This window comes from Myotis yumanensis, unplaced genomic scaffold (genome assembly GCF_028538775.1).
Source record: "Myotis yumanensis isolate MYYU_CA2020_CCGP unplaced genomic scaffold, mMyoYum1.0.hap1 SCAF_8, whole genome shotgun sequence".
Lineage (NCBI taxonomy): Eukaryota > Metazoa > Chordata > Mammalia > Chiroptera > Vespertilionidae > Myotis > Myotis yumanensis.
The window spans coordinates 46,959,984-46,974,279 of NW_027223759.1; the positions used below are offsets into that span (position 1 = coordinate 46,959,984).

Here is a 14,296-nt window from a genome sequence, read left to right on the forward strand (position 1 = left end):
AGCATGGATAGCTGGATATGGGGTGAAAAAATGGGAATGGAGTGAAGAGTCAGGTGAGAGTGATACCTCAAGGGAATTTTTATTTTGACATTTGGAATCATGTTAATGTTTTATAAACTTTAAAAAAGAAAAAAAAAAACCACAAAACAAAACAACATGGGGAGAGGAAGAACTAAAGGAAATGTCATCAGAAACAAATGATCCTACCATGTTTTGAGTCATAAAATTCACACCAAGAAATACTAATCCAAGTAACTTTTAAACATGGCATTTTAACTACATACTCTATGTCTAAAGAAAAAGTAGCTATACATAAATAGTGAACTCTAGTTAATAGGTTATTTTCAATGATATAGGACGACAAATTTTTTATTTTTTTTAGGATTCTGCAAGTGAGTAGAAATTCTGAATATAAATAGAAGCCAGGTGTTTCACTGTTGAAGAAGAGAGTTACAAATATGGAATGAAAAAACACTATAATACACATGGTGCTGAAGGACTTAGTTCTTCTCAGAGCAGGAGAGTTTAAGGCTCTTGAAAGGGAGAGCAAATCTGTTCCCATAGGACATGATAAAAATATACATTGCTGACAAGAGCTCTGGTCACAATTTTTTTTATAGTCAGAATTACAAAACATCAGCAGTATTAGCTTTGGGGTTACAAATATATTTTAGCGAGTAGGCAAATTCATATATACAGAATCTTAATGAGGACCGATTTTATTTTACTTTTTGTAATTACATAATTTATGGATACTCTACGTAAATATCCTATTCCTTGTTAAATATGCCCTCTAGACCAGCCAATATGACTCAGTGGTTGAGAATTGACCCATGAACCAGGAGGTCACAGTTCGATTCCTGATCAGGGCACATGCTGGTCGGCACATGCCCGGGTTGTTGATGTTTCTCTCTCTCTCCCTCCCCTCTCCCTTCCTGCCTGAAATCAATATTTATTTAAAAAGAAAATAAAGCCCTAACCGGTTTGGCTCAGTGGATAGAGTGTCGGCCTGTGGACTGAAGGGTCCCAGGTTCGATTCTGGTCAAGGGCATGTACCTTGGTTGCGGGCACATCCCCAGTAGGGGGCGTGCAGGAGGCAGCTGATCGATGTTTCTCTCTCATCGATGTTTCTCTCTATCTCTCTCTGCAAAAAAATCAATAAAATATATTTTTAAAAAATAATAAAAAAAATATATATAATTTTTAAAAATATATATGCTCACTAAATTTACCAACTAAAGATAACTCTTTCCTTAATCAATTATTACTGAAATGACTGCAAATATGGTTATTTTTCTACTGCATCATTCCTTTTACATTGAGTTGACATTTTACTAAGGAACAGCTTTTGTGTTTCTCATTATTCACTCATTTTTTATATCTATGGACTCCTGGAATTGTTTATTTGACAATCCAATACTTTTTGATGGTCAAATTGTCCTGATATGGCCAGTGGAAACACCACCCCTTCAAACTGGCTCCTGTCTTCTTGACAAGTTTTTCATCATTTAACAACTTTAGTAGTACAATTCAACTCTCCCTTTAATAATATTCCTTTCTTCAACAATTCCTTGTTCTCCCTTCTTTAAAAATGCCCATCCCTTAATGGCCCCTCCTCTACTTATTAGGGATCAAGGGCAGGTACACAGAAAAATGACACACCAAGAGAAATGTTTTCAGCTATCAGATCATAAATACTTACATGAAAAACTGAGAACCATTTGTATCCTTCCCTCTGTTGGCCATTGACAAGAGAAATTCTTTGTTGTGTTTAACAGCAAAACTCTCATCTACAGAGAAGCAAAGTTTTCAGTTACATTACTTATAAACTACCCCCCCAAATTATTTCCACTCCTCTTCATGTCTTCATGTCTTCAGTACCAGAAAAATTTAAATAAAAGTCAGGTTAAAAGAAGCATCAAATATTAAGCAATTTCCTTCCCCATCTTTTTAAAGTTTCTTTTTAAAACCTCACCAGAGGATGTGTTTAATGATTTTAGAGAGGAAGGTACAGAGAAATATGATGAGACAGAAATATTGATCAGTCGCCTCCTGTACGTATGTATGCCCTGATTGAGGATGGAACCTACAACCCAGACAAATGCCCTGACCGGGAATCAAACCCGTAAGCTTTTCATGTATGGGATCACACTCCAACCAATCAAGCCACCCAGCTGGGGCTCTTCATCTTTTTAGATTAAAATATTTCTAATTTTCAATCCCTTGCTATAAACTCCTATTAGTCTATCAAACCCCTTTCTTTCCATTTACATTTGTCCTTTATGTTTTTTTTGAAAAAGGCAAATTTCTTTGTTTAAACAAAAAAATGAAACTTTCCTAAAAAGAGAAGAATCCAGATAGAATTTTTTATATTGCCCCCCCCTTTAAGAATTGAAAATAAGGAATGCTTCACAAATTTGTGCATTATCCTTGTGCAGCAACCATGCTAATCTTCTCTGTATTAATCCAATTTTAGTATCTGTGCTGCCAACGCCATACTCTTTATTTTACTTCTGAACACAAAGGGTACATATTATTCTGAGCATAAAGAGGTACTCTTTAACTTAATCTCTGCCACAGCATCACTTACTGCAAAGAGCAGCTTGCCTTCCAATCTTGCATTAGAATGAAAATTAAGCAAGTGAAATTTAAACAAAATTCACTGAATACCAAAGGTGAAAGATGGATAACATGAAATATTTCCCCATTCACATGTTCATAGTCTTTCAAATGATCTTCACATCAATAAAAAATTCCAGCGAGACAACTCAATGCTGGGAAAAACGTTATAGCTAAATTTTGGAATATCAAGGAGAGTTTAAAAAATTTTTCACAGAAAAATGAACCCAAAATTTGGATATTGTTACTAAGAAATACTGCTGAATCACCTTTAATAAAGGTTAAGATCATTCAATATCCATTTATGGTAAAGACTCTCAACAGCCCTGACCGGTCTGGCTCAGTGGATAGAGCGTCGGCCTTCGGAGTGAAGGGTCCCAGGTTCGATTCCAGTCAAGGGCATGTACCTTTGGTTGTGGGCACATCCCCAGTGGAGGGTGTGCAGGAGGCAGCTGATCGATGTTTCTCTCATTGATGTTTCTAACTCTCTATCCCTCTCCCTTCCTCTCTGTAAAAAATCAATAAAATATATTTAAAAAAAAAATAACAACAAAGTGGGTACAGAGAGAATATGCCTCAATATAATAAATGCCATATGTAACAAACCCACAGCCATGGGACACTAAAGGTAAAAAGCTGAAAGCTTTTGCCCTAAGATCAGAATGAGCTAAGGATGACCACTCTTGCCACTTTTTTAAACAGTAGAGGCCCAGTGCACGAATTCTAGCACTGGTGTGGTCCCTTGGCCTGGCCTGCACCCTCTCGCAATCTGGAACCCCTTGGGAGATGTCAGAGAGCCGGTTTCGGCCCAATTCCCGCAGGCCAGGCCGAGGGACCCCACTGGTGCATGATCGGGGCCAGGGAGGGACCCCAGGAGGGCTCCAGGGCGTGTCTGACTGTCTCACCAACTCCCCATCAGCCGGACCCCAGCAGCAAGCTAAGACCCCAGTCAGAGCGTCTGCCCCTGGTGGTCAGTGCACATAATAATAGTGAGTAGTCCAAAGATCAAATGAACAGTCGGATATTTAGCATATTAGGCTTGGACATCCCTCTCACAATCTGGGACCACTGGCTCCTAACCTCTCGCCTGCCTGTCTACCTGATCACCCCTAACCACTCTGCCTGCCTGACCGCCCCTAACCACTCTGCCTGCCTGCCTCATCGCCCCTAACCGCCTCTGCTCGCTTGCCTGCCTCAATGCCCCTAACCGCCTCTGCGTTGGCCCTGGCAACTGCAGCTTCATCCGGAAGGATATCCAGAATGACGTCCGGAAGGTTGTTTGGCTGTCCAGTCTAATTAGCATATTACTCTTTTTTTATTATAGATCATTGAAATCCTTTAAATAATATGATATATGAATGTCCTAGACCAAAAACAAAAATTCTATCTCTATAAAAAGTCTATAATTTAAAAAATACATATTTATTGATTTTTAGAGAGTATCTGTGCTGCCAAAGCCATACTATTTATTTTACTTCTGAGCTGCCAAGGAAGTAAAGGAAGAGGGAGAAAGAGAAACATCAACGTGAGAGCAGAACATTAGTTGGCTGCCTCCTGCACGCTACCTACTGGGGATAGAACCTGAAACCTGGGCTTGTGCCCTGATTAGAAATTGAACTAGCAACCTTTTGGTGCATGGTACAATGCCCAACCAACTGAGCCACACTGGCCTGTGCATATATTATAACATTTTTCACACGAAAATTTATCTAACAACAACAACAAAAATTACCTCCAGAGTAATTGAAGGTAGATGGATATTAGTACAGTATACACTGTTTAATAGAGAAAAACAAGTGCATAAAATAGAAACCATTAAAAACACAATTTAAAAGTAAACATTTTTACCTTCAAAAAATCCTCCATAAATAGATTCCCCTCCTCGTCCATTTCCTAGGGATGAAAAACATGGATTCTCAGAACTCTCAAGACAGTAATCTCTTTGAAGATGCTACCTAACCAAAATGCTTCTTAGAAAGTTAGTGCTTGAATGACTTTCAATAATATTCATAGGTTCATAGCAAATCGTAAAGTCAATACTGACAAGATCCCAAATTACTTTCTTTCCCTTATACAATAGTAAGAATATGACAAAGTCTATTAAGATAAGGGACACACAAACACAATGCTCAATTCTAATGATGATTATACAGGTTTTTCAACAGAAATTACTGACCTTTTTGAAAGTGTCTTTAAAATAGAATTTTGATGTTTTTATAATAAAAAAGTAAAGTTAAAAACTATATGGTAGGTAAGGATTACTAGCTGTGACGAAACCAAACACATACACTGATAGGTTACTAACGGAGGAATACAGTATTTTGTTTTTTTATCAAGAAGCAAATTTCTGAAATTAATTCATGCATCAAAGGTGAAATTATTTCCTGTGCTTCCTTCTTTTAACTTATTTCTATGAATAATTCTAATTGACAGGGCAAAAAAATAAAACTGAAGATTTGAGATCTATGATATTTAACAAGGAATATATTTTTTTTGTGGGAATCAAAGTCTTACCTTCACTGAAGTCACCACCCTGAACCATAAAATCTTTGACAACTCTGTGAAAGAGACAACTCTTATAATGCAATGGCTTCTGAGTTGACTTCCCTGTTCCCTTTTCACCTATAAAAAAAGAAAAATTAGTAGGCCATTTAGTAGAAAGAAAATCAAGGAAGTAGTATTAAAGCATAATTAATGATGAAAGCTTTCACCTGTGAAACAAACAATATAGATTTTTTTAAACTACTGAATTTTCACTCGCTCAGGAACTTTTTTAAAAATTCATTTAAAAAATCCTAAAGAGTGCTGAAATGTAGAAATCAATGTCAAATAAAAGCCATTACAACTAATAATTCTAAGAATTAATTTAACACAATGCTGCATAATTTGCATGTTAAGAGTAAAGAGTAATATGCATAAAGAAATCTAAAATTTGTTTAAATAAAAATGGGACTACTGTTAGGGAAATTGAAAATATCCACAAACCTGTACAAAGACAACGGAAGTTCTCGCATGTTTTGGGACACACATCAGAAAATAATTCAAAGACAACTCTTCCAGCTTAAAAAAAAAAAAGTAGTTGGTTTAAACTTCCTTACGAATTTAAAATATTAAATACTCATTTACAAATGTTAAATAAGAACATTAATCTTCTTACCTGGTTGATTATTAATGGCGATGTCAAAAAAACATCGAGGACGTTGAACCTTTATTCCCATGGCTCCAATATTTCAATCTATGAGTAAAATACAGTTTTCAGACAAAGATTTTTTCATAAATCTCTGTAAAAAATATTCTGTGGAGCATAAACTAGAAATGTAGTTTGAAATTTATTTTGATATTTACTTCCATGGCATAAAACATATAGATTCTTTTCTTTTAGAGATTAGATTGCATTTTATGAGGCACACAAAAAGACAAGGAAAAAAAAGGCTTAGCCCTGGACAATGTGGTTCAGTTGGAAAGTCCTCCTGTGCACAGAAGAGTCTTGGGTTGGATTCCCCGTCAGGGTATATACAGGAGGCAACCAATTGATGTTTCTCTCTCTCTCTCTCTCTCATTAGAAACATAAAAAAAGAAAAGGCTTAACCATTATACAATACTAAAGGCCTGGTGCAAGAAATTCGTGCACAGGTAGGGACCCTAGGCCTGGCCCATACTCAGGGCCGATCAGGTTCCCTGCCTCCCCACCTCCTCCTTCCCTCTCCACCTCACGTTGCCACCACCATGAGGTTCCCCCGGCCTCCCTGCCTCCTCCTTCCCTTGCTCCCTCAGCTCCCCGCTGCTGCTGCTGTTTGCCCGCCATGTTCCGCACCGCCCCTTGGTGGTCAGCGCACGTCATAGCAAGCGATCAAACTGCCGTTCTCCAGGTTGAACTACCGAGGGGACACGTTGCATATATATATCTATGTAATTTCTATTTTAACAACCAAATATAGATTGCCACCCCAAACAGAAAATTGTATTAAGTCTGTATGACTAGTGAACTCAACAGGCAAATTACCTCTAAATAGAGAAAAACCAAGGACAAAATCATCTAATCCTTTCAGCCCTGAAAAACAAAAAGAGAGTTTTGATTAAAATGGTGGTTTTAGAAAGAAAACATGCAAATCTCTAAAAAACACAGCAAAACAAACATAAATCATCAATGAAGAAAGGGGGATAATTGAATAACAATAATATATGATTGATTTATATTTTGAATAAAAGCACATTAAGCCATACAGTGCCTTGTATGAGGATATGTTCTGATCATGAGCAATAGCATTTATTGATATGCTAGTGTAGACACAAAAAATCAGAAACATCAATAATGAGAGAATTGATTGGCATGCCCCACACAAGGATTGAGAACTGACAGGGAACCAAACAGTGACCTCCTGGTACATGGGTTGACACTCAATCACAATGGCCTGGTGATTGCAGAGATCTTTTAAAAGAATAAGTCCCAATACAGTATCTACTCCTCTGGAAACAAAATGCAAAACTCTTAAGGTTTCATGCTTTAAACTGGTTTATACCATAAACCAGTAAAATTCAACTACTAAGAATCTACTGTATGAGACTACCCTAAATTTAGAAAGCCTTCATGTATAAAGTTGGCCATTTTAGTGCTCATTTTAGTAACATGTAACCAATTTTCTGAAAATTGGTTAAATTACAGTTCCTAGTTAAATAAAATAAAGAATTTGGGAAATGCTCATAATTTGTTAAAAATAATCAACATATAACAGTAAATGTAATATAATTATAATCACATACACTACTCCTATCCACCAAGTCAAAGACTTACAAAAAGAAAAAAATGGTTGAAAGGAAATAATCATTACTGTGTTTCAGCAATTTTCAACTAGTGTGCAACAAGAGGCACACTGTGTACTGCAAGAAATGTTTAAAACATGCAAGACCTGACTATTTACTAGTAGTCACAGGAACTGAACTCCTTTTCCCTTGGATTGTCAAATAAAAAAAATGACAACAGCCAATACCACAATAGCCGTCTAGTGTGAATAAATAAAAATTATAACAATTTTTTTGGTCACATAGGCAAAAAACATGTTTGGTGTGCCAAAGAATTTTAGTAATTAGTTTATGTGTGCCACAGAATGAAAAAAATTAAAAATCGCTTATTTGATTGTAAGACTGGAGACAGTTTTTGTCTCACTGTACTTCTTTTCTACTTTTAATAAACACAATTGCTATTATAAAGAACATATTAATAAAAAAGAAAATGTATATATAATCTCCGAAGAATATATAGAATGCACACATCTGGGAGGGCTATTATATTCAGGTTATGCTACATAAGGATACTTTTCATAGATATAGATTAAAAAATAATAAATATGCCTTAATTCAAGAAAGATGAAAGATAGTAAATTATCATTAAAAGCACTACACAAATCATGAGAACATAAATGCTGTAATATTAAAAGCTAATGAAGAACAATAGTGACACAATAGATGGTTCAACACTATGTCTCTAACATTATTCAAACCAGATTTTATCTAATCAGAAATAGGACAGTATTTCCTCTATGAACTCCTGATATTACTCAAATAATATCCAAAATCAAACACAAGACAAACATCTGGTCAATTTCCCTTTTTTTTCAAGAAAAAGTAGAGAGAAAATAATTCAGGGAAAAATCAAGCCTATGCAATTTTCAGTAAAATAGATGAATTTCCTAAGAATGGTAAATAATGAAATCTTTTAGTGTAGCAGTCTACAGATGTTCTGTTTGCTGCAAATTTGTTTAATCTCAATGAGTTACAGCTATTTCTATAAAATCGATAGAAAACAAATATATCAAGCCTCATTCCTGTATAGCAATTATAAGTCTCTCCCATTAGATGAGGTATATGTTTCAGTCAGACCTAGTTTCCACTATTGCCTATTAGCTGTTACCATTTATTATGTACTTGACCACATGCACTCACCTCACCTGCCCCACCCGTTTCAGAAATTTGACCTTGATATTTAATTTCATCTACTTTATTCATAATAAAAATAATTTAAAATAAGATAACAAAGTTAATAAGCTTACAAAAAAAAAATCACACAAAAACTGCATAAAATCCTGGCTCTTAGCTGTAACTTTATTTTATTCTTTATAGTAATTTCATCTTTATTTTTATTTACTTTTTATAAATGTATGTTTATTGATTTCAGAGAGGAAGAAGGAGAGATAGAAACATCAATGATGAGAGAGAATCATCGATCAACTGCTTCCTGCATGCCCCACATTGAGGATCGAGCCCACAACCCAGGCATGTGCCCTGACTAGGAATCAAACCATGACCTTCTGGTTCATGGTTCAACAGTCAACCACTGAGTCACACCGGTGGGGCAAGCTGTAACTTTTAATATTTTTTCATATATACTTCTACTTTTTTCTTAGCAGAGAGAATCACATGTTGATTTAAATGTTTATCAAAAATATCATAGTTACTTTTGTACGTGAATAGACGTTATAATATTTTAAAATATAAGTGCTAGAATTATAAAGTTCTACAACAAATATGCATATTTCATAAAAATATCAGAGGTAACAATTCATATATAAAAAGTTAAATCTGCCCTGCCCAGTTTGGCTCAGTGGACAGAGCGTCGGCCTGCGGTTTAAACGGTCCCGGGTTCGATTCTGGTCAAGGGCATGTACCTTGGTTGCGGGCACATCCCCAGTGGGGGGTGTGCAGGAGACAGCTGATCGATGTCTCTCTCATCAATGTTTCTAACTCTCTATCCCTCTCCCTTCCTGTTAAAAATCAATAAAACATGTTTAAAAAATAAAGTTAAATCTTGTAAGTTCATACATAAAATAATTTCCATATTCACCCAAAAGTAACATGAAGGATGGGGGGTGGGGTGGAACAAGCATATGGGCAATTAATTATTAAAATATATGGTAAAGGACAAGGTATTTGTAATTAGGCAATAAAAAATACAGTAACTTTATTACATTCAAAGAATTATTCACACAGTTATGAGGGAATCAGCATATTACTGAATCTTGAAAAAGTAGATAATAAATTCTTTTAAACTGTTAATATTAAGATGATAGCAGGTTTTGGCCCTTTCTGAATCCCTTGGTTAATTCCCAAGTGCCCTTAAAGATTCAGCATAGCCAGAGTACACTCTGGGAGTTTCACCCTGACTCTCAAAAGCTTAAGTGACCCTCTTTTGTTTAATCTTACTTTATCGTAAGTTGCTCTGTAAGTCCTCGAACTGAGAACCTATGTATCTTCAAAGCAATGACTAGCCCAGCACTATATTATCAAATAAAAAGAATACTAATTATGCCAAAACCGGTTTGGCTCAGTGGATAGAGCATCGGCCTGCGGACTGAAGGGTCCCAGGTTCGATTCCGGTCAAGGGCATGTACCTGGGTTGTGGGCACATCCCCAGTGGGAGATGTGCAGGAGGCAGCTGATCGATGTCTCTCTCTCATCGATGTTTCTAACTCTCTGTCTCTCTCCCTTCCTCTCTGTAAAAAATCAATAAAATATATTTAAAAAAAAAAAAGAATACTAATTAATCAAGGCATAACTGGAACTAGACTCTTCTATTAAAACCCAGTGCCTTGGCCCTAGCCAGTTTTTCTCAGTGGTGGGAGTATCAGCCCGCAGACTGAAGGGTGCCAGGTTCCATTCTGGTCAAGGGCACCTGTCGATCCCTGGCCCTGGTCAGCCATGTGCAGGAAGCAACCAATCAGTATGTTTCTCTCTGTCTTTACCTCCCCTCCCTTCTGCTTTCTCTTAAAAAACAATGAAAGAAAATATCCTCAGGTTAAGATTAAAAAACACAACAAAAAACCCAGTGCCTTTCCTCCTGTAAGTACTGCTTCTCACATAGTTTATTGCCAATATGTATCTGTAGTCAGAAATTTTCCCAGAGCCTACCAGTAACCATCCTCTCAGCCTGTTTCACAACTGAAACAACCTATTTCCTAGATCTGCCTACTGCATTCTATGTCCCCCAAAAATGTATACACACTTTAACAGCTAATAGCTCAATTTTGAAAATGAAATGTATTTTAAGTAAACACTACCTTTATAATTATTCAAAGTGTGTGTATACATTTTGGGGGGAACACCATGTTTTTTTTTAATAAAAGTGTTCCTTTCCTTTCTTCCTCCTCCTCCTCTCACTTTCTTCCAACTGAATCCACTATAAGAGGGAGCATATTCAGTTCAGAACCAAGATACAAGGATGGGAAGTTCTCATCTGCTTAAGTTTAATGAACAGGTAACAATTTATATACAAGATTTTCACCTCTAAGCGTAATCATACTAAGTTTAATTAAAATTACAGTGGATCTTGAAGATTACTTTCAAAGAATGCAATTTAACATTCACATCAGCCTCTTTACACTAACCCTAATGTAGTTCCCAGAGAACAAATGAGAAATGAAAATGAACTGCTTAAAAAACATTTAAATACACTATTATGTGCCAGATTACTAATGAATTAAGTACAACTTAACTTTCTGAGGTGTCAGGAAAGGTGACTATGGTTTTCCACATAGTGCCCCTTCCCTTAGTGTCGCTAACAGTTACAAACCATTATGCTAGAAACAATTTAACAGTGTATAGACATTTCCTAAATTCTTAAATCCTTTAGAAAATGTAAAACCTGTAATGTTGCCAACTTCAGTGTTAAATAAGAAAATTATACACTTAAAAAAATTTAGCCTCCCCTGAGGACATATTTTATTGATTTTTAGAGAGTGAGAGAGACAGACAGACATCAATGTGAGAGAGAAACATGGATGGGCTGCCTCCTGACCAGGAGTTGGAACCTACAATCTAGATATGTGCCTTGATTCAGAATCGAACCCAAAACCTTTCGGTATACTTTAACCAACCTAACCACTCAGCTAGGGCAAGATACATTTTTTACACATACAATCCAAGAGTCATAAAAATATAGTTACAACTGTGTTAGTGCTGAACTGAAAAAGCATATACTAATTGGGAAATCTCTGCTCATATTCTTAATATTGTACCTGTAATTATCTAAGTTCTTGTAACAATAAATTTATTTCAATGTCTCCAGAGTTAACCTACGCCATCCTATCAACATTATTCAATCTAGTAATTCCTATATAAAGAACTACAAAACTCCTGAAGTTTCAAGGAACTTCAGAAATAATCTTGTCCAATCTTCTGATTTTATAGATTGAGAAGACTAGAGAGCTGAAGTGACTGGCTCAAGGTCACAAGTGGGAAAAAAACAAGAGTTTCCTGATTAAGTACTCTATAGCTTCTCTGTGGAAACCAGTTTATTTACAAATATTCTAGGTAATGGCTCATTTAACTTTCCAGCATACTGACCATAATGCAATGAATTATGACTAAATTTTAAGATAAAGTTTTACATAATTAACATGGCTTAATATATAAACAAACAGGTTTTTCATTTGTTTTAAAAATCAATTCAAAAATAAATGGGACAACAAATCAAAGTTCCTCTCAAGTCAATAAATAAAAATTTTTACAAATCAGTTAAAGCCCCAGCTAGTTTGGCTCAGTGGATAGAGCGTCGGCCTACGGACTGAAGGGTCCTGGGTTCGATTCCAATCAAGGACACATGCCCAGGTTTCCAGCTCGATCCCCAGTAGGGGGTGTGCAAGAGGCAGCCAATCAATGATTCTCTCATCATTGATGTTTCTATCTCTCTACCTCTCCCTTCCTCTCTGAAATCAATAAAAATATGTACATATTTTTAAAAAATCAGTCAAGGAATCATTCATGTTTTAAAAATAACCATTTTAAGCCATAGCCAGTTTTGCTCAATGGATAGAGCCTCAGCCTGTGGACCAAAGGGTCCCAGGTTCGATTCCAATCAAGGGCATGGACCTTGGTTGCAAGATCCTACCCAGTCCGGGCCCTGGTCTGGGCTCGTGCAGCAGGCAACCAATCGATGTGTTTCTCTCACATCGATGTTTCCCTCTGTCTTTCCCTCTCTCTTCCACTCTCCCTAAAAATTAATGGAAAAATATCCTCGGGAGAGGATTAACATAAGTAAATAAATAAATAGCCCAAGTTAAAAAAATTTTAATATCAAAAATTGATGTCTACATTTATAAGTATGATTTAATTCTATTTCAGAAGGAGACTGCCGCTTATTTTAAGCCACCACTCAAACTAAAAGAGCCAGATTTCTTGTCTGCACTAAAAGTTAACAGTTTTCTTGAGTATTCATTATACTTGCCTGTAGCAAATGTCAAGATGCAAGATTTGCCCTGGATAATAAAAACACATTGAGTCCTTATTAGGACCATATATGCATTAACATGTAAATGGCAAAACCATTGACATGTAAATCAAATGAAAACTGAAACTTGGTGCTAATATTAAAGCCGGGAGTGGGAGGGTTGGTGGGGGGGAGTGCCATGCCACATGGTAGCAGAAAATCTGCAACAAACTCTTCAATCACTTGAGTCAATTATCTATGGATTCCCAAGTAAAACACCTTGGTACATTAGAATACTAAAAACATAATACATTATATTTCTGTTGAAATACCTATTAGTAAAATAATAAGGAAAAAACATCAACACATACTTCTTCAAAATAGCAACATTGAAAGAATTATAGTTGGAGTCCTAATAGCTAACAGAACTAGTTCACTTTATTATGAATAGCTACCAATTTCCCTTTAATTAAAGAATGAACGCTGCCTGACAGAAAAATCTAATTTAAAATATACAAAAGGGCAAAGACCTTACTTTGAGGCCATGGATAATGCAAGACCACATTTAAAAGCACCACAAACTAAGGCCTTTAGTAAGTCCCAATAAATGCAATGTATGCTCTTCACTTCACTGGTACAAGAACTACCGAGTTCTTACTCAAAGCCAATTTTACATAGAATTTTAACAAACCTAAATATTTATTTCTGAAGCCCAGTTTCATGATAGTCTAAAATAAAAAATATCGTTTACAGATGAAGAAACTGAGGTTCAGAAAGATGGCTGAGCCAGCCCTGGCCGGAAAGCTCAGTTGGTTGAGTGTCCTCAGGATGGCCAAGGTAGTGGCTTCTCTTCCCCGTCAGGGCACATACAAGAATCAACCAATGAACAAGAGGAACAACAAACTAATGTTTCTGTCTCTCCCTTCCTTTCTCTCTAAAATAAAATAAAAAATAAAATGGTTGAGCCAAAAACAAATCAGTATTTTCTAACCTAAGAAGTTTGCAAACTCGAACCCTCCTGACAACAGAGGAAGGCCGACCCTGACAGCAGCCTGCAACCACCAACCCCCCCCCCCCGAAAAAAAACGTAAAAAGCAAACACAATTCAAAAAAAGCACGGAATCCTACAAAACAAGACCCTTACGATCCCAGGGCACCAATGATACTGAATCATAAAGAAAACATTAAAAAATGTAAAGTGAACTCTTTAAAACTTGTTATAAAAATAATCCCATCTCAAATGGTTAAAATAATATAAAGGGGGGGGGTGCTAAAATGGGTAAATTTTCTGATACATAACAAATATTAATCAGAGAAGGGGCTATTATAGATATCTGTGCCTTTTCTGGATTTTATGGCACAATTTCCAAAAATGTTCACACACTCACACAACACACCATCATCCTTCCGAACCGGTAAATTACTGGCCATTCTTTGCCAAATGAAAATACATACACACACACGCACAGGCTCCCCCTC

At 36.2% G+C, this 14,296-nt stretch overlaps 1 protein-coding gene and 1 non-coding gene across 3 annotated transcripts in view; both read right to left on the bottom strand.

Moving 5' to 3' along the window:
* Positions 1–14,296, bottom strand: part of PPIG (peptidylprolyl isomerase G) — a 40,429-nt gene that overhangs the window by 25,026 nt on the left and 1,107 nt on the right. For both annotated transcript variants that reach the window (XM_070422793.1, XM_070422794.1), the window contains exons 2-7: positions 6,623–6,670; positions 5,777–5,854; positions 5,605–5,679; positions 5,134–5,241; positions 4,468–4,512; positions 1,703–1,790 (exon numbers count right to left, since the gene is read on the bottom strand). In XM_070422793.1, the coding sequence (XP_070278894.1) occupies positions 1,703–1,790; positions 4,468–4,512; positions 5,134–5,241; positions 5,605–5,679; positions 5,777–5,837 (377 nt within the window). In that variant the 5' untranslated portion in view covers positions 5,838–5,854; positions 6,623–6,670. The remainder of the gene's footprint in view (positions 1–1,702; positions 1,791–4,467; positions 4,513–5,133; positions 5,242–5,604; positions 5,680–5,776; positions 5,855–6,622; positions 6,671–14,296) is intronic.
* LOC139015863 (U6 spliceosomal RNA) lies at positions 2,394–2,499 on the bottom strand. The gene has a single exon (XR_011472518.1). It is a non-coding gene; the product is annotated as a U6 spliceosomal RNA (small nuclear RNA).